The 22526-nt window shown below is 42.6% G+C and overlaps 1 protein-coding gene across 6 annotated transcripts in view; it reads left to right on the forward strand.

The window, feature by feature from the left end:
* RIOK1 (RIO kinase 1) overlaps positions 1–22526 on the forward strand; it is a 30274-nt gene that overhangs the window by 393 nt on the left and 7355 nt on the right. For 2 of the 6 annotated variants that reach the window (XM_067751936.1, XM_067751941.1), the window contains exons 2-16: positions 3248–3452; positions 6340–6430; positions 7309–7378; positions 8552–8594; positions 11175–11267; positions 12602–12714; positions 12826–12906; positions 13943–14029; positions 14440–14577; positions 14993–15096; positions 15314–15420; positions 18115–18180; positions 19188–19307; positions 20142–20195; positions 22040–22207. In XM_067751936.1, coding sequence (XP_067608037.1) covers positions 3248–3452; positions 6340–6430; positions 7309–7378; positions 8552–8594; positions 11175–11267; positions 12602–12714; positions 12826–12906; positions 13943–14029; positions 14440–14577; positions 14993–15096; positions 15314–15420; positions 18115–18180; positions 19188–19307; positions 20142–20195; positions 22040–22207 — 1540 coding nt within the window. Of the gene's footprint in view, positions 1–9; positions 2831–2867; positions 3453–6339; positions 6431–7308; positions 7379–8551; positions 8595–11174; positions 11268–12601; positions 12715–12825; positions 12907–13942; positions 14030–14439; positions 14578–14992; positions 15097–15313; positions 15421–18114; positions 18181–19187; positions 19308–20141; positions 20196–22039; positions 22208–22526 lie in introns of those variants that run through there. The other 4 variants (XM_067751940.1, XM_067751937.1, XM_067751938.1 and 1 more) reach the window with 4 other exon arrangements.

Consider the following 22526-nt stretch of genomic DNA (forward strand, 5'->3'; position numbering starts at 1 on the left):
CTTTTCACAGCCTTTTGCTGCTTTCTCCATCCCAGCCAGGTCTTTCTGTTCAGGTGCCGGCAGAGTTAATGAAAGCCGCTTGTCTGTCCGGAGAGTCCAGGGTTCCCAGATTGTTAGCATCGCTGAGAGGCAGAGTTGGAGAGAGCGATTGGGTAACAGGTGTTTGAGCTTTAACTACATTTAGCGTTCAAAAAATATTGGAGCACCTATCGTGTGCCTATTTCTGTCTTCGGCTCTAAAGATAGCGATGAACAAGACAAACCAAAGCCCTGCTGCTATTGAGTTCTGCCTTCTACTTGGGAGGGAGGGCACACCATTAGGTACATAGAGATATTTTTTTTAAAAAAACCCAGATGACGTATTTACTATGCAAACAATTAAAATCAGTTGATAGACCTAAGTAGTGGCTTTGTTGTAAGGGAAGGGTTAAGTCCAAATCTGGGGACTTACTTGGTGGTCCAGCGGTTAAGACTCCGAGCTCCCAATGCAGGGGACCTGGGTTGGATCCCTGGTCAGGGAACTAGATCCTGCATGCTGCAACTAACGATCCTGCGCGCAGCAACAAAGATCCCTCGTGCAGCAACCGAGACCCGGTGCAGCCAAAATGAGTGAATGAATAAATAAATAGTCCAGATCTAACGGACTCAGGAAGAGCAGCAGGAACAGCAATTCAGGACAGGGGACAGCAGGTGCAGAGGTCCTACGGTGGGATCCCTTTTGGCTGTGAAAGGAAGATCTAGAAGCCATTGTGCCTAGAGCACAGTGCATGTAGTTGAGGAGATTGGTTGGTAATGATACAGAAGTGAGAAGGGGCCAGAGCATGAAGAGCGTTACAAGTGATGGTAAGGTTTTGAGATATTATTCTAGGTCTTATAGAAAGCCACAGGAGGGCTTTTAGCAGGGCAGTGACATCACCTGATGTATGATTTAAAGGAATCATTCTGCTCTGGAGGAGATGGTTTTGGAGGGCAAAGGTGGACACAGTTCAAAAGTACTCAGGTAATTGAGTTCAAAGATGATGGGATCAAGCTAGGGATGTTTTGGAGGGCGAAGGGACAGGGTGTAACGGTAGGTTAGATGTGAAGTGAGAGGCAAAAGGAATTAAGGATAACTCCTACTTGAAAGCAAAATGAAACATAGAGTTCATCTTGGAATTCCAAGAAAATGGTTTTTACTTTATAGTAAGGATTCACTACACATAGATTTTATTAATTTCAGTAAATATAGATTGATCACTTTCTGTGCGTCAGATCTTTTTTTTTAAAAGCACATTCTCTGCATTCAAAGACCTTATTCTTTTTTATTATTGTTATTAATTAATTTATTTTTGCAAGGTTGGGTCTTCGTTTCTGTGCGAGGGCTTTCTCTAATTGTGGCAAGTGGGGGCTACTCTTCATCGTGGTGCGTGGGCCTCTCACTATCGTGGCCTCTCTTGCTGGGGAGCACAGGCTCCAGACGCGCAGGCTCAGTACTTGTGGCTCACGGGCCTAGTTGCTCCGCGGCATGTGGGAGCCTCCCAGACCAGGGCTCGAACCCGTGTCCCCTGCATTAGCAGGCAGATTCTCAACCACTGCGCCACCAGGGAAGCCCTGTCAGATCTCTTGTTAGTGGATACCTTGGTAAATACTCCCCTGAATGACACAGAACTTGCACTCTACCAGGGGAAGCATATCGAATAATTAGACAAATTATTTGTATTAGATTTAGGTAAGTAGTACAAAGGAGAAGTGGGTAAAGAACAGGGCAGACTTTCCTGAGCAAAGATAGCAGGTCAATACTGGAAGGATACGTAGGATTTAGCCAGAGAAATGAGAAGGGCATCCAGAACTACGTTTTCAGATGAGCGTACAGAAGACCTTAGGAACTAAGTTAAGTGGGCAGAAGAAACACAGCCAGTGTGGCTGGTGAGTAGTTAACGGTCATGAGTGTACACTAGACACTGTGAAGATAGAAACCGGCGGATTTTGCCCACTCCTGGGACTCTGGAGACATTTTTGTTTGTCATAGCTGGCGGGGCGGGGGGGGAGGGTGCGCTGGTGGCGTCTGGAAGGCAGGGACCAGAGATGCTGCTGAACATCCTTGAGGCACAGGACAACCGCCCTCAACAAGGGATTGTCCAGCCGAGGGGGGGAAGCCGTGGTACAAATGAAGGTATAGCTTTATCATGCCGCTCTAGGTTATTGGCAATTGAAGGATCGACTTCTGGATTGTGTTTATGAAATCCTAGTCAACAACAGGGGTTTACTGATTATTTGTTCTCTTCCCACCCATATCCGTGGAGATTTGGAGCCCTCTAAGCCATGGCTAGTTAATGAGTCAGGATCGATCATCTGAATTTACTTAAACCACTGTCTGCCTGTGTTTAATCTGGTAGGGCATATCATCATGTGTTTTATGTGGTTTCTGTACTCGTTCTCCACCTGAGGGCTCAAAACTGGTAGTACTGCCTCTGGAGTCTGACCTGCAGACATGTTGTGTTTGGTGTGCACAGTGGTTTGTTCAAATTGAATATACCAGGTAAGTGGGAGATTTTACCCAAAAACCCAGAGATCTGGCTTCTCTTGAAAAACTAAGAAGATACAGTAACACTCGTCTGAATTCTCACGTGGCATAAAAAGACCCTGTTAGTTGTGCTCCCTTTACTCTGGGCCAGTTCTCTGGGTTTGACAGTCTCCGCTTCTCCTCTTTAATTATACCCAGCTTTCTTCTCTCATTTGTGCTGCTTCTCTTCACCGTCCTTCCCTTCATGAGCAAGGGTGATTTGAAGTTCTTTGTGTAACACAAGTCTCGATACGGCTCCTTTTGTTGCAGAATGATAATTGAGTTCAAGGTAAGGCTTGAAATAAGGCTTTCGACTTATTCCCAAGTTTGGTCAGAAAGTTTCCCCCACCCCCTCTTAAAGCAGCTCTGTGAATGGTTTTTCCTGAAGTTCAGGTCTGGTGTACACATCAGAGTTAGTTCATTCAGCAGAGAAGATAATAATATAAATTCTAACTTCATTAAGGCAGGGGTGGATTTAACCACCTTATGTTCTTCTTCCGTGGTAGGACCTGGAGAATAAGTGAACAGCTGGAACAGAAACCTGAGAAACAGGAGAACTTGGTGTTACGTTTGAGTTTATTGGGAGATGTTGTAAGGGAACCTTTTAGATTTATTGGTATAGGTGTAGCCTACTATATCATAAATAAATACATATGCAAGTCCAATTAGAGTGTGTGTAAACATGCCAAAACATTGTTATTTCCAGTGAAAACATTGACTTGAAGACTGTCAAAGAGGAAGGTGATATTCTGTTTGAAGACCTTCAGAATAACGTGGATGAGAAGATGGGTGAAGGTGAGATGGAAAGGGAGGAAGAGGAGGATTATGACGACGATGATGACTGGGACTACGATGATGGATTTGGAAAACTGGTCAGGTGCTCAGCCTCAGGTGGAGGGAGTAACCTGCAGGTATCTGATGAACCATCCTGTACATCTTTGCATTGTTTGCTTATGTCTTTTTTTTTTTTTTTTTGCGGTACACGGGCCTCTCACTGCTGTGGCCTCTCCCGTTGTGGAGCACAGGCTCCGGACGCGCAGGCTCAGCGGCCATGGCTCACGGGCCCAGCCGCTCCGCGGCACGTGGGATCTTCCCGGACCGGGGCACGAACCCGTGTCCCCTGCATCGGCAGGCGGACTCTCAACCACTGCGCCACCAGGGAAGCCCTATGTCTTCTTTTTTAAAAGGCCTTTTTGTGGTTCTAGAATTGAGTAACTGAAAGGTTTTCACCAGGTCATATTGCACCATAGCCCTAGCCTTTACTGGTTTTCATTCTTCATCCTTTCCATATTTCTGATAATGATGTACATTTGTTCTATAATCAGTAAATTTAAAAAGTTATTTAAATTGTCATAAGATAATGAACCTAAAAATCTGCCTGGGAAAAGACACAAAAAGGCAGATTACTACAAATGGTTAGGAAACAGAGAAAAAGTTCAGCTTAATTAGTAATTAAAGAAAAGCAGAGAGTATGTAGAGATTTTATTCTTTCACTTATGAACTGACAGAGACACAAAATATGTAATTGATGGTCAAATAAATGGGTACAGTTATTTGGAGGATAAATTGGTGCGTGATAAAAGCTTAATAGAATAAGTGCTTTGACTCAGCAGTTCTTCTAGGAGGGTCCCAAGACTTAGTTACAAGAATGATCCTGGATTGTTGTTTCTGGCAGAGGAATGTTGGAAACGACCTTGATTCGTCGTTTCCAGTGGGACTGGTTCACACAGCGAGATATTATGTAGCCATAAAGTCTGTTGCCATGGAAAACTGTCTTAATGACATGGAGAAATGTTCCCGATCTGCCATCTTCTACCAAGTGCAGAATGCAGGTTGCCAAGCCGCATAGAGCCTGCCCCTCAAACTGCAAGGACTAAGTGTTGGGAGTGTGCAGAACCAGAGGGTCCAGACGGTGCATCTTCCTGGAACATAAAGGTTCCTGGAGCATGAAGATAGGGAGTGGGGGGAAGCAGAACTATTTCTTTGAAAATTAAAACAGCTATATCATGGCCTAGAATGCATACGTTCTTGAATAACCAAAGAAATTTCACACTTACGTGCGGTATTGCTTTGGCAACTCCTTCACTGATTCATTGGTGAGACTGAGCAATTTCAACATAGAGTGGAATTTCTTTTAATAAAGCTAGGGGGAAAATATATATGCTTAAATGTTAACTGTTAATCTTTGGGCACTGGGCTTATAGGTAATTAAAAATTTACCTGTGGTTTCTACTGTGAACATGTATTATTTTAAGTTATATTTAATAGAAAACAATTTTTAAGTTCCCTGTAAATAAGAAACTACTCAGCCTCCAAGTTCACGCTTAGATACCAGGATTGAATCAGTCCTTGTGACAGGCCCCTTTTTTTTTTTTTGTGGTACACGGGCCTCTCACTGTTGTGGCCTCTCCCGTTGCGGAGCACAGGCTCCGGACGCGCAGGTTCAGCGGCCATGGCTCACGGGCCCAGCCGCTCTGCGGCATGTGGGATCTTCCCGGACCGGGGCACGAACCCGTATCCCCTGCATCGGCAGGCGGACTCTCAACCACTGCGCCACCAGGGAAGCCCAATGACAGGCCCTTTTAATCTCTGTTCTCTTATTTACAGGTTCTGGATATTGTCTCCCCTCTCTTCCCTTTTTTTCCCATTACTTCAGTTTGTGCATTGCACCAGTCTAAGTGCTAAGCCTTGTACTTAATCTTTCCCTCTCTTGAGACACTAAGCCCAAAATGAAATTCCTGGAACCAGTTTAACGTTGGTCTTAGCTCTTTATTATACACTTGGGGGTAAATGAACATTCTCACATTTTAAATCTAGAAACCAGTCAAATTAGAAAAATACGTTTAATTTTAATTTGTTATTTATAATAATGAAAAATATGTTGTAGAGAGGTTAGAAACAAAAGCAAAATTGCAGATTATATAGACTTTATTTTAGCCAGTGACTTTGTCCTATTTCAAATGCCTTTTTTAAAAAAATAATTTTTTTTATTTACTTTATTTATTTTTGGCTGCATTGGGTCTTCGTTGCTACACGCGGTCTTTTCTCTAGTTGGGGCGAGCGGGGGCTACTCTTCGTTGTGGTGTGCGGGCTTATTTCTGTGGCTTCTCATTGCAGAGCACGGGCTCTAGGCGCACGGACTTCAGTGGTTGTGGCTCGTAGGCTCTAGAGCGCAGGCTCAGTAGTTGTGGCGCACAGGCTGAGTTGCTCCGCGGCATGTGGGATCTTCCTGGACCAGGGCTCGAACCCTTGTCTCTCCTGCGTTGGCAGGTGGATTCTTAACCACTGTGCCACCAGGGAAACCCTCAAGTGCCTTTTTAAAAAACTTCTTGGGCAAATTTGATTGATCCTTCCCTTCCCTTATGGTACTCCCCTAAGTATTGATACTTTAATAGTTAACTATGGGACTTCCTTGGTGGTGCAGTGGTTAAGAATCCATCTGCCAATGCAGGGGATCTGGGTTTGATCCCTGGTCAGGGAAGATCCCACATGCCCATGCGCCACAACTACTGAGCCTGTGCTCTAGAACCCACAACTACTGAGCTCACGTGCCACAACTACTGAAGCCTGCGTGCCTAGAGCCTGTGCTCCGCAACAAGAGAAGCCACCACAATGAGTCCACGCACTGCAACGAAGAGTAGCCCTGCTCACCGCAACTAGAGAAAGCCGCCATGCAGCAACAAAGACCCAACGCAGCCATAAATTAATTAACTAATTAATACTAAGAGAGAAAACGTTATGAACCTTAGGCTTGTACTTATAATTAGAGCTTTAGTCTCTGGAACTCATTTCTTCCAGGCAAATCGACAGACTCCCAGTTACAATTCAGCCAAAATGTCTACTCCATCAGACAAGGTCTTACGGAAATTTGAGAATAAAATTAATCTAGGTGAGTTTTTAAGATACATTTCCTCACTGGGCTATGAGAAAATTCTTCAAAAACCACAAAATGTTATAAAATTTTATTAGATTAGGCAATGGATATATTCTGTGTTACTGACTAAATACCAATGCTTAGAGAAAATTAAAAACTTAGTCATTTAAAAACATGGCTTCAAGGAAAGACTTTAACTTATACATTTTTAGTTGTGTTTTCTCTCCTATTGTAGAAATACGAAGTTACAGATACCCATTCAAGTTATTTTCTGTTTTGTATTAGATTTTGTAGTAAGATTATCTCGTAGTAGGATGTTGAAAACACTAGGTATAATTACGTGTTTTTTACTCGAAACTTTTTGTGTGGCGTTAATCATTTAGTGAGCTATTGAAAGTAAGGAATCAGAATGTGGATTTGAAGCCACTTGGGAAATGCAGGGTCATCTTTCTCTCGTAGACGCTGACTATTACAGACCTGGTACAGCATCTCTCATATCTCATCTTGCCTATCATAGGCCCGTAATTTGAAATGAAACTGACATTTTTAGAATTAACTTGGAATACAGGCAGTTATATTATCTATGTTAGTCGTACAAAACGTTAAAAATGTCTGAAATTCAACGTACGCAGGTGAAGTAGTTTTGAGAGATTTCTGGATCTAGATTCTTATGGCTCAGAAATGACGGCTGTGGTGATGAAAGTGACAACTCTTGATAGTAAGGAAGCACAGCTTAGCGCTTGCCCTTAAAAACATTAAACACTTTTTTCATTACTACAATAGATACTATGTATAATAAAATATTTAGAAAATGGAGAAGGCGGAAAGTATGCTAGTCAGAAACTTTTGTCTTACATGTTGTTTATGTTGTGGGTTTTTTTTGTTTTTTTTAGAAAAACTAAACGTTACTGATTCTGTCATAAACAAAGTCACGGGAAAGTTTAGACAAAAGGAAGCAGATATGTAAGTAATATTTCAAGTATATTAAATAAATAAATAAATAAAACTAAACCTGGCTGGTAGGAACTAATTCTAGACAAAGTAGTAGCATCTTTGTCATAATTCTTTTGCAAAGGATGTTCCTTTGTGTACCTGAACCAATTCTTTTTTTTTTATTTTTTTAAGTTTAAATGAGGGTATCCTATGCCTTTGTAGGTTGAAAATATTAAAAGAGTTTTCTTAAGAAATCTGTGCTAAAACTATAATCTTGTGAAATTCACAAATGTGCTCTCAGGAGGGGAACAGTGTTTGTACATTACAGTTTGAACTAGAATGTTAGAGTATAAAAATGTTCCCTTTTTAGAACTTATTAAGAATTGTTCCCTTCCATGGAATATTTTTAAAAATGTAAGGGCAGTTTTAAAACTAAATAGTGATACAACAGAGAACAGTTTTCATTTACAACTCTGTTCCCAAAGCCAAATGTTTAAGATCTGGCTAACCTCCTATTGCTAATGGCTCTAAGGCATTAATATATTATAGAAAGTGACACTAAGATCATATAAATGGCAGTGTTAGAACTGAACTTAAAAACCAGTTTTCTTCTAGTTTATTGTTATGCCCAAGGGATACCAGCTTTTTGAGAAACAGCATATCCTATTTCATTCAAGTGTCTGTTTGAATCCTTGTTAATAGTTTAGGTTAGTCTGTGAATTGAGTCACTTAGTGTGAGCCGAAGCCATCAGAGCCTGCGTTTTAATGCAGTAACTGTCCTGAAATGATAAAAACTTGTGTTTTTGTAGAAAAGGACTCTGAAGAGAAAGCCTTGTATATGACTTTAATTCTATACTAATAGAATCATTAAAGGTCTAAGGACAGTAGTTACAGACTTGATGTTTTCTTTTTTCCGACATGGTTCACTTTATCCCACTGCTCTACTTATTTAATGCTTCTGAAACATGGATGGCGTTGTTTTTTTCTTACTGCAGATACGCTCCTTTTGCCCTAGGGAACGGAACTGCTTATTAAGGGGAAATGAAGTTTCACAAAGTGATGAAACTATGATGAGGTCGTGAAGCGTGTTATTGAAGGAACTACCTGCTTAGGAATTTCATGGAACGATACACATTTAGAAACTTTTGGTTTTGGCTTCTCTGAATTTTGAATGTCGCTTCTGTTTTTTTGGTTCTGCCTTAGGTATCGCATCAAAGATAAGTCGGACAGAGCAACTGTAGAACAGGTACAGTTGAAATGTGTTGCAAGCTCTTATTTTGAAGTAGCATTTCTTCTGTCTTTGAGTCGTAATTTGCTTTCATCCTTCCTGCTTAATGCTAATGTCACCTAGAACTGCTTCTATGTAAAATTGCTCCTTGTTTGAGATTAGAGAGCTACATTTTGCTTTATTTCTAATAGGACTATTCATAGATAAATTAGAATCATGCCCCCCTTCTGTGGCCCTGTGAAGCCACCACGCATGCTTTCATCTTCTGGGGGGAAGCAGAATTGACTGTAAGACCAGAAATCTTTTCTTTTGTCTTAAACAAGGTCTGCAGGGATTTTGTGAGCCTTTCCAGGTGGTGAGTCAGGTATCACCCACAAAGCGTGTGTGTGTGAGAGAGAGAGAGGGGGGTAGACAGATAATGCCTTCACATTTTCAATTAGAATCCCTTACCTGGTTTAGAAGTTATGCTTGTTTTATTCTTTATTCACGAATGGGGAAAAATCAGCCCCTGATTTTCCCACATGTAGAGGGTTGTAATTGGGTATTAGGATTGGCCCAGATTTTGGTTGTGAAGAGAGTGATAAAAGAGGTCAGAACGTTGCTTCTGCTGCCTACCACGCTCCCCGACCCGTACATATATGCACACACACGTTTCGAATAGTAGCCTCTTCGCCCAACAGGTTCTTGGTTTAAGACACAAGCACGCATTCTCTCCACCTCCATCCCAAGGGAGTCACACCCAACCTGAGCTCCAACCCATTTGTGCAAATGAGGAATTCCACCCTCAGTCTGGCAGGAGCAGGTCAGGTCTGGGATCTGTGTCTTTGTTTTCCTCTGATTTGTTTATTTTGTGTATTTTGTGACTGAGAACGAACTGTGGTCCAACTCAGAGAGATGAGGCAGCTTTCATTTTCGAAGACCCTGAAATCCTTTTTCTCTTGGGAAATTAATTTTGAACAAGAGCGTATACCTTGGGTCTTAAACTGCCTTTTAAAAATCTGTATTTGTAAGTTGACTTGCCTCTCCTCTGTCTCTTCCCCTATTTTGTTTTCAGCTATTTGGGCCTCTCGCCTGGCTCCCCCGCGATCTTGCAGAAGCCCAGGTCTCTGCACAGATTCCCGCTCACGCAGCTTACTTGCCCTCTGTCTACCCCGCGCGCAGAGGAGCAGCGGCAGTTACTGCCTCTTTACGCACTTTCCTTTCATTCTGCTCCAGTTGCCGTGGTTGTAGTTTGCTGTTAGTCCTCCAGTCTTACAAGGTTGTTTTGTTTCTGTTAACCTTAGGTTTCTTGTGCGTCCACAGCCACCTCGTTGAAGGGTAGGCCCTGAACCATAGTTAGTTCTGGCCACTTTCACTGTCCCCTGCCTGGAGCTGGAGGGCTGCCTGCGCCCAAGGAGCTGCTGGCGCTGGCCCTGGGAATTGCATGTAAATGTGCAGCTACCTTAGTTTCCTGTGTGAACAGCCTCAGGCTTTAAATTCGTTGCCTTCTGTTTGTTAAAGAGAATTTGAGGGTCCTTTGTACTCAAGATTGACTGCTCTGACTTTGAAGGAGAGCCTTTCCCTGATCTACTCATCTCTAGCAGGGGTCTGCGAACTCTTTCTTTAAAGGGCTAAATAATAAATACTTTAGGCATTGTGGGCTACAATTTTTTTAATAATTTTTTTTTAACTTATTTATTTTTGGCTGCGTTGGGTCTTCGTTGCTGCGCGTGGGCTTTCTCTAGTTGCGGCGAGCAGGGACCACTCTTCATTGCAGGGGCTTCTCTTTGTTGTGGAGCACAGGCTCCAGGCGCCAGGGCTTCAGTAGCTGTGGCCCGCGGGCTCAGTAGTTGTGGCTCCCGGGTTTAGATGTGGGATCTTCCCAGACCAGGGCTTGAACTGTGTGTCCCCTGCATTGGTAAGCGGATTCTTAACCACTGTGCCACCAGGGAAGTCCCTTTAATAAATATTTTTAAAATTAAAAACCATTTTCAGCTTTCAGGCTATAGAAAAACAGGCTGTGGCTGATTTGACTTGTGAACTGTAGGATGCTGGTTGCCGCTTTAAAGCTTCTTATCCAGTGCAGCCGCCATGGAGCTTGTGTGGTGCGGCTAGCATGACTTGCAACGTGCTAGAAATGCACACGCACACCAGGTTTTGAAGGGTTTGTGTAAAAAACAGAGTGTTAAATCTCTCCCTAATAACTTTTTATATTGATTACATATTGAAATGATAACGTTTCAGATGTATTGGGTTAGATAAAATCGATTCAGATTAATTTCACCTGTTTACCGAGGACTGGAAAAGACAATTTCCTCTGGTTTGATTGTATTTCTGTTAGCTAACATTGGTCTAGAGTCAGTTTCAGCTTCTCTTGGACTTGGTAGCCTTTGATTGCACGACTGAATGAACTTGCTGGTTTCTTGTCTCTTTGGTTCCTTTGGTCTCACCTCACATTTTATTCACTAAAACTGAGAGTGAACAAAAGCACCGCCACAGTGACTCTTCTTTAGTCGAGCAGGATTGCATAGAGCCTTTGCTCTTCAGTCTCTTGTCTAGCGCTTCGGTGAGAAATATTTGGTACTCTCTGAACTTCGTATTTCTTGCATTTCTTTTTAGGTGTTGGATCCCAGAACACGAATGATATTGTTCAAGATGTTGATGAGAGGAATCATATCAGAGATCAATGGCTGCATTAGCACAGGAAAAGAAGTGAGCAATTCTTGGGATGCCTGATGCTTCCATGTTAGTTTTCTGATTTCAGATACCAGATGAAACTAAGGCACTTAGTAAATAAATCGTGCCTTTAAAAAGAAAAGAAAAAAAAAACCCCATATACAAGCCAGGATAGATTAATTAGTGCCGTTTCTTAAAAATGGCTTTATTACGTGCTATGTAAAATAGATAACTAATAAGGACCTGCTGTATAGCACAGGGAACTCTACTCAATACTCTGTAATGGCCTATATGGGAAAAGAATCTAAAAAAGTGAATATATGTATATGTATAACTAAATCAATTTGCTGTACAGTAGAAACTAACACAACATTGTAAATCAACTATACTCCAATAAAAATTTTTTTAAAATGGCTTTATTAATGTTTATGGAGGGGTAGGAAGTTGTGCATGTATGGACTTTGGTCCTGGGTCATGGAGTCCATCCAGGTGTGCCCAGCAGTGAGTTCAGATGGTCAGACGGTTACTGCTGGGACAGGGGGTCATGGTCTAGTTTCTGTTAGCCAAGAAATGTCCTTCTCATTGTTTTCTTTATGTATGGCATGCTGCTTTTCTATTAGCAACTCATTCTGTGGGAAGCAGTTCTCAGTAAAATTCACTTTATAAATCATGAGATGTAAGAATGTCTTCAGATATTTTCCACGTACTTGAAATACAAAAATGTTTGAAACCACTTCTCACGTGTATGTATGTATGTATGTATGTGTATATTTATTTATTTAATTTGAATACCTATTTTTTTCAATTAATTTATTTTTTATTGAAGTCTAGTTGATTTTCAGTGTTGTCCTAGTTTCAGGTGTACAGCAGATTCAGTTATATATATACACATACACACATATATTTATATATATTTTTATAAATATACTTTTTCAGTTTCTTTTCCCATATAGGGTATTAAAAATATCGAGTAGAGTTCCCTGTGCTCTACAGTAGGTCCTTGTTGGTTATCTGGTTTATATATAGTAGTGTGTATCTGTTAATCCCAAATTCCTGATTTATCCCCCTCTTCCCCACCTTTCCCCTTTGGTAACCGTAAGTTTGTTTTCTGTGTCTGTCTCACGTGTGTTTAAATTGGCCTTTACTATACATGTAAGTTGGAGGTATACTTACTGTACCTTTTGGTGTGATGTTTTATATTTTAATTCACATATTCAAAAGAGGATGGTGTTCCTTATGCACAGAATTTCAGTTCACTTGACTTTTTTTTTTTAACCTTTGAGGATAGACTCAAATAGATTGCAAAAGTAAAATACTACGTATAGTTATTTAACACAAACTTAAGTTTCTTTGTTTTTGACTTAAAATAGGCTAATGTATATCATGCTCGCACAGCAAACGGAGAGAGCAGAGCAATCAAAATTTATAAAACTTCTATTTTGGTGTTCAAAGACCGGGATAAGTATGTCAGTGGGGAATTCAGGTGAGCTCAGGGTTCTTTTTCTTCTTCCCCAGGTGACTTGATTTCTGTATCCTAAAAATAAAAACTAGAATAATGGAATGATTGAAATAGCAAATATTTTTCTCATTCAAGGTTTCGTCACGGCTACTGTAAAGGCAACCCCAGAAAAATGGTGAAAACGTGGGCAGAAAAGGAAATGAGGAACTTAATCAGGTGACTGTCCGGGGTGTGTGTGTCTGTGCTGTGTCTGCATGTCAGCCTCAGAGCTTTCCTCCCAGCAGGGCCTGGTGTGGTTCTGTCCAAAGGCAGGGTCTCGCAGAGCTCCGTTAGATCTGCAGAGGTGAGCAGAGGAAATGCATTTCCAAGCGAATGGGAGCTACCTTCTCTCTCCTGTTTTACGAACCCATTACAGGAGAATTGTGCCCCGACTTACATTTATTCTGCAAGGCTGGGTCATGTGAAAAGCCTTGGGAGCTGTGTGAAAAGGTTTAGAATTTATACTGAGGATGATAAAGAGCCGTTACAGGATTTGAAGCAGGGAAGTGACACAGTCAGGTGGTGAGAATAACGTGTCATTTTTTTTTATAGGTGTTGGAGTTTTAGGCAATTTTGTTAGGCCCTAAGCTCTTTATCGTAGTTTCCTCTTCTTCAGTCCCATTTTGGACACATTTCCATATTCTTTGTTTGCATTGGCACCTTTGTATCAAGTAAAGGCAACTGAGATCAAGTTTCCTCAATTGAAGTTTTAAATTGGAAGGTTTTTTTTCTCCCTTTCAAATATCTTTTACCTTTTATATATGCTATACCTAGGTGCCATACGCTGGATATTGTAGCAGTATTCAGCAAAGGTCACTTGTTTTGGAAGTCCTTCTGAAATCTCCTTACGCTCAGTTTGCGACTGGCTATGAGTTCACTATTTTTATTCATCATTGTTGACACTGATCAACTCAAAAGATAATTGCAGACATATCTGCTGTATTTCATCGGTTGTAAGGCGCCCGTTTCTTCACAGTTTGACATCTCTGGCATCGAACTATGCCATGGAGGCTATGGGATGTCCTAGTTGAATTGCTGGTGTTTTGCCATCCTTGGTGACGCGTAACGGTGCCGCTGAAAATCACGGGAGGCCTGGGTGCTGTTTCCTCACGGCACTGCTAGTCTTGTGCACTGCAGCTGTTGTAAGTTGTTTTAGATTAGGTGCGTTAGATGACTTGTTTCAGCTTTTCATTTATCTGTTTTCATATCACAGGCTAAACACAGCAGAGATCCCGTGCCCAGAACCTATCCTGCTGCGAAGTCATGTTCTCGTCATGAGTTTCATTGGCAAAGACGACATGTGAGTGTGTAGGAGGCCTAATAATTACACGCCCAGAACTGTATTTTTAAGTGCTTTGAATTATCCAACATGTGAATATTTCCCATTTAAATAGCTCCTTGCATCTTGTAATACTTTTAATGAATCTTTCCCACTCTATTAGTGCATAGAGTCACTAATTTGTTCTACTGTTTTTAAGTCCCAAATGCTTCAGAATAACAAAGCTCACCTTGTTTTTTGGGGAATGTCTCGTACAGTCAGCTGGAAAAGCATCTGTTTGTGGACAGCTTTTTATTGATAGAACCGTATCTCTGGAGCGAAGCACATTGTTCAGTGATGATTGGTAGAAGAAAAGAACGGGTAACAATGTTAGGAAGCAAGAAGACTTGTTCTGGGTCCATTTATCTGAGTTCACTTTATTTTTGTTCAAGGCCAGCGCCGCTCTTGAAAAACGTCCAGTTATCAGAATCCAAGGCTCGGGAGTTGTATGCGCAGGTGATCGAGTACATGAGGAGAATGTACCAGGACGCCAGGCTCGTGCACGCGGATCTCAGTGAATTCAACATGCTGTGAGTGTGTGGCCCACGCGCACCTCCCAGCAGTCACCTCGTGTCCTTTGGGGAAATGAACTAAATCCCCGTCCAAGAAGTCCTGCTAAATTCCCCAGTTGTAGAGTTGGCTTCCACAGGGTCACAGGATAGGATGTGTTCCCTGCCTTTGGTGGCCTTAGTCACAGAATTGACCACTCTGATCGTTAGCAGAGCTAAAGGACTTGGGAAATCTTCTCAGTTTTCATCTCTTGTTAGTCAAAGTGGCTCTTCTTACCCACCTCATTCATTTTATTAGTTATTTCCATTGCTACTAAAGTAGAAATGTTTAAACGAGAGTGTGGGCGAGCCGTGGTGCGCCCTAGCCCCGCGTGCCCGGCCCTCATGCCAGCCTGGAGGCAGCGTGCAGCTCACCCCCGGCGCACCTGACCCGCAGGTACCAGGGCGGAGGCGTGTGCATCATTGACGTTTCTCAGTCCGTGGAGCATGACCACCCGCACGCCTTGGAGTTCTTGAGGAAGGACTGCGCCAACGTCAACGGTGAGTGGACACTGGGATTGTCCCGCAACTTGTTTGCGCCGGTGCTTTTCACTCTGGTAAACCGTTGATAGAGAATCTTGGCACTAAATCGTTTGCTGCAGTGATACTGACGCCAGTGTGGGTCATGGGGTATTTTTATCTCTTTGTTTTTCTATGAAGGGGTTGGATTAACAACCTCTTCCCTCGCAAAGCTCTCACGAATGTCTTCCCGTGACAGGTTTCTTTCTGAAGCATGGGGTCGCCGTGATGACTGTGCGAGAGCTCTTTGAATTCGTCACGGATCCATCAGTTACACACGAGAACGTGGACGCGTATCTGGCAAAGGTGAGGTGGGGCCAGGACGGGAGGAACAGACAATAGCGGTAGCGATTGCACTTCTGAGGGACTCAGGGCTATTAGGCATGACTTTTATTCATCATGACAGCTTCCAGAGACTGTCTCCTGATTTCACAGATGGGGAATCAAGCTGTAGTAAAAAGCCGATGGTAAAGCCAGGTTTCTTGACTTTAACCATCAGCAAGATACACAGGCTGTCAAATTTGTGAATGTATAGTAAGAAACCTGTTAGCTTTGGGTCATTAATTCCTTTCCCTTGTTTCTCAGAGGCCTTTTTGCATCACAGAACTTTTAAAATTGTGGTAAAATATACACAGCGTAAAATTTACCATTTTAACCATTTTTAAGTGTGTGGTTCAGTGGCATTAAGTACACTGTTGTGTGTCCATTACAACCATCCATCCATGGAACTTTTTGCATCTTGTAAAACAAATTCCGTCCCCGTTAAACACTAACTCGCAGTCCCTCCCTTTCCCAAGCCCCTTCTGCTTTATGTGTATGACACCTACTCTAGGTACCTCGTATAAGTGGAATCATACAGTATTTGTCTTTTTTTGGCTGACTTATTTCACTGAGCGTAATGCTCTAAAGGTTCATCCGTGGTGTAGCATGACACCGCATCTCCTTCCTTTCGAAGGTTGAATGATCTTCCATTGTGTGTATAGACCACATTTTGTTTATCTGTTCATCCCTTGATGTGTACTTGGGTTGCGTCCACATTTTGGCTGTTGTGAATAATGCTGCTGTGAACATGGGTATGCAAATATCTCTTCAAGACCCTGCTTTCAGTTCTTTTGGGTGTATACCTGCAAGTGGGATTGCTGGATAATATGGTCATTCTACTTTTAGTTTTTGAGGAACCGCCATACCGTTTTCCCTAGTGGCTGCACCATTTTACACTGTCACCAGCAGGCTGCCTGGGTTCCAGTTTCTCCACGTTCTTACATCCTCACCAACACTCGTTATTTTCTGGTTTTATTTTTTGTTTTGTTTTTTGAGTAGCTGATGGGTGGGAGGTGGGGTCTTGCAATTTTGATTGACATTTTCCTAATGATTAGTGATGTTGAGCATCTTTTCATGTGCTTGTTGGCCATTTGTATGTCTTTGGAGAAATGTCTATTCAGGTTTGCCCATTTTTTAATTAGATTGTTTTTTTGTTGTTGAATTATAGAAGTTCTTTATATATTTAGGAGATTATTAACCCCTTGTCTGATATATGATTTGCAGATTTTTTTTCCCATTCCATGGGCTGCCTTTTCACTCTGTTGACCACACCCTTGGATGCACAGAGGTTTTTAGTTTTGATGTCCAGCTTATCTGTTTTTGCTTTTGTTGCCTCTCAATCGTAGAATACTGAACACATGGCCCCTGAACAGGTGTTCAGGTTCATCCCACCTTTTCACACTCTCCCCTTTCCCTGGAATGCCTTCCCATTTCTACCTTCGCCCGTCTTGCTCTGCCTAGGGAACTTCAAAGCTCAATTCAGAAAGCTCTCGAGGAGAAATCAGGCAGAAATCATTGTTTCCATAGGTATATTTTCTATATTATCTAACTCTGTAACGGACGTAGTCACACTGTATCCTGCTTATCACATTAAGTTCTTTTTAATTTTGTCACCCTCTGCTGGGCTGTGAACTCCTAAGGGACAAGTTTTACTCTGTATCACTGGTAGCTACTCAGTACCTGGCACAGAGGAAATAATCACGTTAATTGAATAAGTAAATATCACATCACTTTTATTCTTAAACTCTTTTTTGTTTTAAACATAACTTTCTTTTTATATAATTTTTAAAAATTTATTTATTATTTATTTACTATTTTATTTTTGACTGTGTTGGGTCTTCGTTTCTGTGCAAGGGCTTTCTCTAGTTGCGGCAAGCGAGGGCCACTCTTCATCGCGATGCGCAGGCCTCTCACTACCGCGGCCTCGAGCATAGGCTCCAGACGCGCAGGCTCAGTAGTTGTGGCTCACAGGCCTAGTTGCTCCACGGCATGTGGGATCTTCCCAGACCAGGGCTCGAACCCGTGTCCCCTGCATTGGCAGGCAGATTCTCAACGACTTCGCCACCAGGGAAGCCCCCTTCTTAAACTCTTTAGCACTAATTTTAATGTGTGAACTTAAAAAACTCTAGTACCACTGTTTGCTTTCCTCCGTGTATTCTAAGTAGGTTAGAGAACACATCTGAAGTTTTACAAGCCAAAAGAACCTATAGAATCTTTGTCACCTTCTTAGTGTCAGTCATCGTTTGCTCAAAGAGCTTTCTTTGGGGCTCTGTCGTGCGGCGGCGTTAGAGCCGTGGACTCAAGGTGAGCAGACCCTCCCGCTCCTCTGTGATCCCCTTCGTGGACAGCTCAAGAATTGAGGAAGGGTTCTTTCTTTCGGTGTCAGTTTTCCTTTAATAGATATTTTTGTTAATCGTTTAAAAATTAGTCAAAACAGTGTTACTCTTGAGGAAGAGTCTAGGGATGCCCTGAGGCTAGACGAGTTTGATTTATACTGTTAACCTCTGGGTTCGATGACAGCCTTTTTGGTGAGTTCTACCGTGGAGAGCTAACCTGTACCACTGGAGGACACGGAGGGTGAAGGGCTGTACCCAGAGAGGCTAGAACAGCTTTCCACGAAAATTGGGGAATGGATGTGGGTTGAACGTAAAGGAAAGTGATTTTTGTTTTCTTTCCAAGGCCATGGAAATAGCATCTCAAAGGACCAAGGAAGAAAGGTCCAGCCAAGACCATGTGGATGAAGAGGTAAGATGTATTATCTGTTTACTGACTTAGGAAACACTTGTGTCTTGAGGTCTTTTTTTTTATATTGCTGGGGCATGATCTTAATTTTAATAGATAAGCAGTTTTTCTAAATGATGATATTTCCTTGAGACATAACATGTTACACGATTCAGCTGCACGAGGTTGTGTAACTTACATCCCATTACATCCTTCCACTCAGTGACCTGTTAGCCCCTCGTCCTGCGTGGAGAACATTTTTACAGAACCCCTTGGAGGATGTGATTCAAGAAGGAAGAGCCTGTTTTAGTTTGCTAATGTGAATTTTTTTTTTTTTTTTGCGGTACGCGGGCCTCTCACTGTTGTGGCCTCTCCCGTTGCGGAGCACAGGCTCCGGACGCGCAGGCTCAGCGGCCATGGCTCACGGGCCCAGCCGCTCCGCGGCATGTGGGATCCTCCCAGACCGGGGCACGAACCCGCGTGCCCTGCGTCGGCAGGCGGACTGTCAGCCACTGCGCCACCAGGGAAGCCCGCTAATGGGAATTTTGAAGTGATTTAAATGTTGCTTTCAGTCACACTGTAGATTTTAAAGACTCGTGTTTGGTAAAAAGGAAGACTTTTTTAAAATCTTGGGAGTCGGTATATTTTTTTGTGAAGGTGATCCATAGTAGGCTTTTACAAAATAACAATAATTCTCACAGCCGTCGTGTGTGGTGTGATGGGTGAGTATAAGATACCCCGTACGCGTCAGCTGTGGCGCAGGGTAGACGATGCTCGCATGAAAGAGCCCCTTCCTCTGTCAGGCACAGCCAGGGGGCGCTTGCTCACGGCAGCTCCTTTCTCTCCCCTCAGAAAGGCTCCATGGAATACAGACGAGGGGAGAGAAGGGTTATTCTGAGGGTAACCGTATATCAGAGCTGAGGGTGACGATGGTGATGAGTTCCTCTGGGACCTGATGGGGTGAGGATGCTGAGTGCCCGGGAGAAGCACGTGAACGAGTCTCCATTGTACTTTCCCTCTGCGTCCGGTAGGTGTTTAAGCGAGCTTACATCCCTAGAACCTTGAATGAAGTGAAGAACTATGAGAGGGATGTGGATATAATGATGAAACTGAAGGAAGAGGACATGGCCATGAACGCCCAGCAGGACAACGTGAGTCGCTGGTTTGTCTTCAGCAAGTCAGCTCGCCGCGGAAGCTGCCGGCCCAGACCCGCCGTCTTGAGTGTCGGCCTCTAAGCTAGTGCGACGGCTCATTCCCTTCACATTAGCAAACCCTCTGCGCACACTGCTTGTAAAGGGGATCAATCCCCTGGTCTTTGTGAAAGGAAAGGACACACTTGAATGAGTCCAACAGACTATAATTGCAGGAAAAGGAAGATTTGTATAGAAGTCTAGACTATAAATGGTTATTATACTAGCTCCACTAACATATGTGTTTCAGAGTCTGGAAAATTTTTTTCTGCTTAAGGGCCAGATAGTAAATATTTAAGGCTTCGCAGGCCAAGAAGCAAGACTGAGGCTATTATGTGGGTTGTTATATAACAAGAGAGAAAAAACGTCCCCCAAAGTTTTGATGAAATTAAAAATACTTTAATAATAATTGAAAACACACAACTTTTCATGATACAGGTCTACTAATGAGAGAAGAATAGAGTTATTTGGGGGAGAGGAGAAAACATTACATTTAGCTGAGATTCAGAGTTAGGGCTTTCTGTCATCAAATTGATTACAACTGTTTATCCTTAAAAACCACCAGGCCGCAGGTCAGATTTGGCCTGTGGGCCAGAGTCTGCTGACGCCTGCTGTGCCTGTGGGTGAGAACCACATCCATGCTACACACTCTCTGTGTCCCATGAGATAAATGTTAGGCACCTTTTTATAATCACACAAGGTATCATTTAGACCACAGTGTTCTTTCTTAGTATTGCAGTGGACTTCCGTCTCCAGTTTTATGTTGATTCTTGTTTTTTTCTTTTTGGTTTCAAGATTCTATACCAAACTGTCACGGGACTGAAGAAGGATTTGTCAGGAGTTCAGAAGGTATGCAGAACATGTGTTACTGTTCATTTACTTGAAAACTCTTTCAAAGGATATAAAATTTCATGTCAGGTGTTATTGAATTAACAGTGGCGTAATGTTACTAGTACAGATGCTTTCGAAGTCCATGGGCATTTTCAGAAATGCCCTTTTAATGTTCATTCTTCTTAACCATGAGACTGAAATGTGGAAACGCATGGTTTATTCTTCATTCTGCCCCTGAATTGCTCTGTTATTGTAGCTGAGGCATCGATTCTTTTTGTATCCTGTTCTTCATTTGTGAAGTTATTAACGAATAACCATGTGCTTGTTGATGTTTCTACAACCAACTTAAAGCAGCAGTGAGATCTGGTCTCATCCCAGCACACAGGCTGTTGAAGGGCTAGTCATGCTGTCTCACAGTACAGATTCCTGTAGTGTTTTTTTCTTAAACTAACTTTGTTTTGTCTTACATTTTCAAACGGCAGGAATTGATTCTTATTTAAGCAATAATAAAGGTAGTTCTTACTTCTTTTAATATTCTTTTTTTTAAAAAAATAGTCGATTGATTGATTGATTTGGCCGCGTCGGGTCTTAGTTGCAGCATGTGGGATCTTTTGTTGTGGCCTGGGCTCCAGGGAGCGTGGGCTCTGTAGTTTGCGGCATGTGGGCTCTCTAGTTGAGGCGCACAAGCCCAGCAGTTGTGGCGCGTGGGCTTAGCTGCTCCGCGGCATGTGTGATCTTAGTTCCCCGACCAGGGATTGAACCCACGTCCCCTGCATTGGAAGGCGGATTCTTAATCACTGGGCCACCAGGGAAGTCCCACTTCTTTTAATATTCTTAATGAAAGGCTTGAATATGAAGGATCACGGTTTACATTCTGAAAATTGAGTGTGTTTTTTTTGTGGGAAGAATTGGACTAGGAGAATTCTGGGTTTTATGCAGCAGGTGTGATGGGGTAGGTGTGCTTTGAATTGTAGAGCAGGAAGCTATAACTGGCTGGAAAGCCTTTCTGTACAATCGCCTTTTAAAGATCTGTTTTTTTCTTATGAAATGAAAACCTCGTGGTTTTAAAAATGCTTCCTCCTGCTTTAAAAACTGCTAAATTTGGACTTCTCTGGTGGCGCAGTGGTTAAGAACCCGCCTGCCAATGCAGGGGACATGGGTTCGAGCCCTGGTCCGGGAAGGTCCCACATGCCGCAGAGCAAATAAGCCCATGCGCCACAACTACTGAGCCTGCGTTCTAGAGCCCGTGAGCCACAACTACTGAGCCTGTGTGCCACAACTACTGAAGCCTCTGCACCTAGAGCCTGTGCTGTACAACAAGAGAAGCCACTGCAATAAGAAGTCCGTGCACCGCAACAAAGACCCAACGTGGCCAAAAAGTTAATTAATTAATTATTTTAAAAACTGCTAAATTTCAGGGAAAAAATGAATGTTTCTCTTGTTTAAATATTGTGTTCCCTCTTGATTGGATTAACAAGTGTTAAATGAAATTTAATTCGTAGGAAATCCACTGTGAAGTTATCCAAGTAACTTCACTTTTTACATCTATGTGTATTTCGCCTCTCTCCAAATCCCGGCTCGACCCTCCTGATTTCCTGCAGGAGGTAGAGCGGTCCTGTTGTTGATCTAGGTCACCCAGTGAAGCCCCAGTCCCTGTGTTTGGGTACGTCCTTGAGCCGTCCGGGAACGGCTCCTTGAGGCGTCCTCCCTGGCGTTGATTCCATTGTTTTGATGTTTCAATACAGGATGTCATTTTTCAAAGTCTGTCTGTAAGGCTGAAATCTGATTTTTGGCCTTAACACATTTAATACCAATAGATAACTGACTGGTTTAGAATAACATGGTCCTCTGATATTTTCAAGGTCCCTGCACTCCTAGAAAATCAAATTAAGGAAAGTCAAGTTAAGGAAAAGACTTGTTCTGATTCAGAAGATGCCAGAAGCTCTCAGTGTTCTGACACAGACTCTGAAGACCAGGGAGACAACGCCTGCTCCAGAAAGCCCACCGCTGACCTTGAAGTTGATAAAAAGGTTAGCCACAAACTTAGATTCCCTTGTTTGTCAGTACGACTGCACAGCCCCTCTAGGCTCTCTGCTCAGATATCTGGATCATAGTTGCTGAACACATTGGTCAGTAAGTCCCTCCACCTGAAGTTTTAGTTCCCAAGCGTGAACTTTGCTTTTGGTGGTAACATCAGCTAGAGATTGGGCTTCTACTAAGAGCTCCTTGGGCACTGCCTAGAGAGAGGGCACACTAGTTTCAGTGCATTGATGAAAAGTGATTGTCATGCACTTGAAGAACAAATGATGCTGGAGTTGCCCCATGGTGAAATACCAAAAAACCATTTCA

Source organism: Pseudorca crassidens, chromosome 10 (assembly GCF_039906515.1).
Source record: "Pseudorca crassidens isolate mPseCra1 chromosome 10, mPseCra1.hap1, whole genome shotgun sequence".
Taxonomy (NCBI): Eukaryota; Metazoa; Chordata; class Mammalia; order Artiodactyla; family Delphinidae; genus Pseudorca; species Pseudorca crassidens.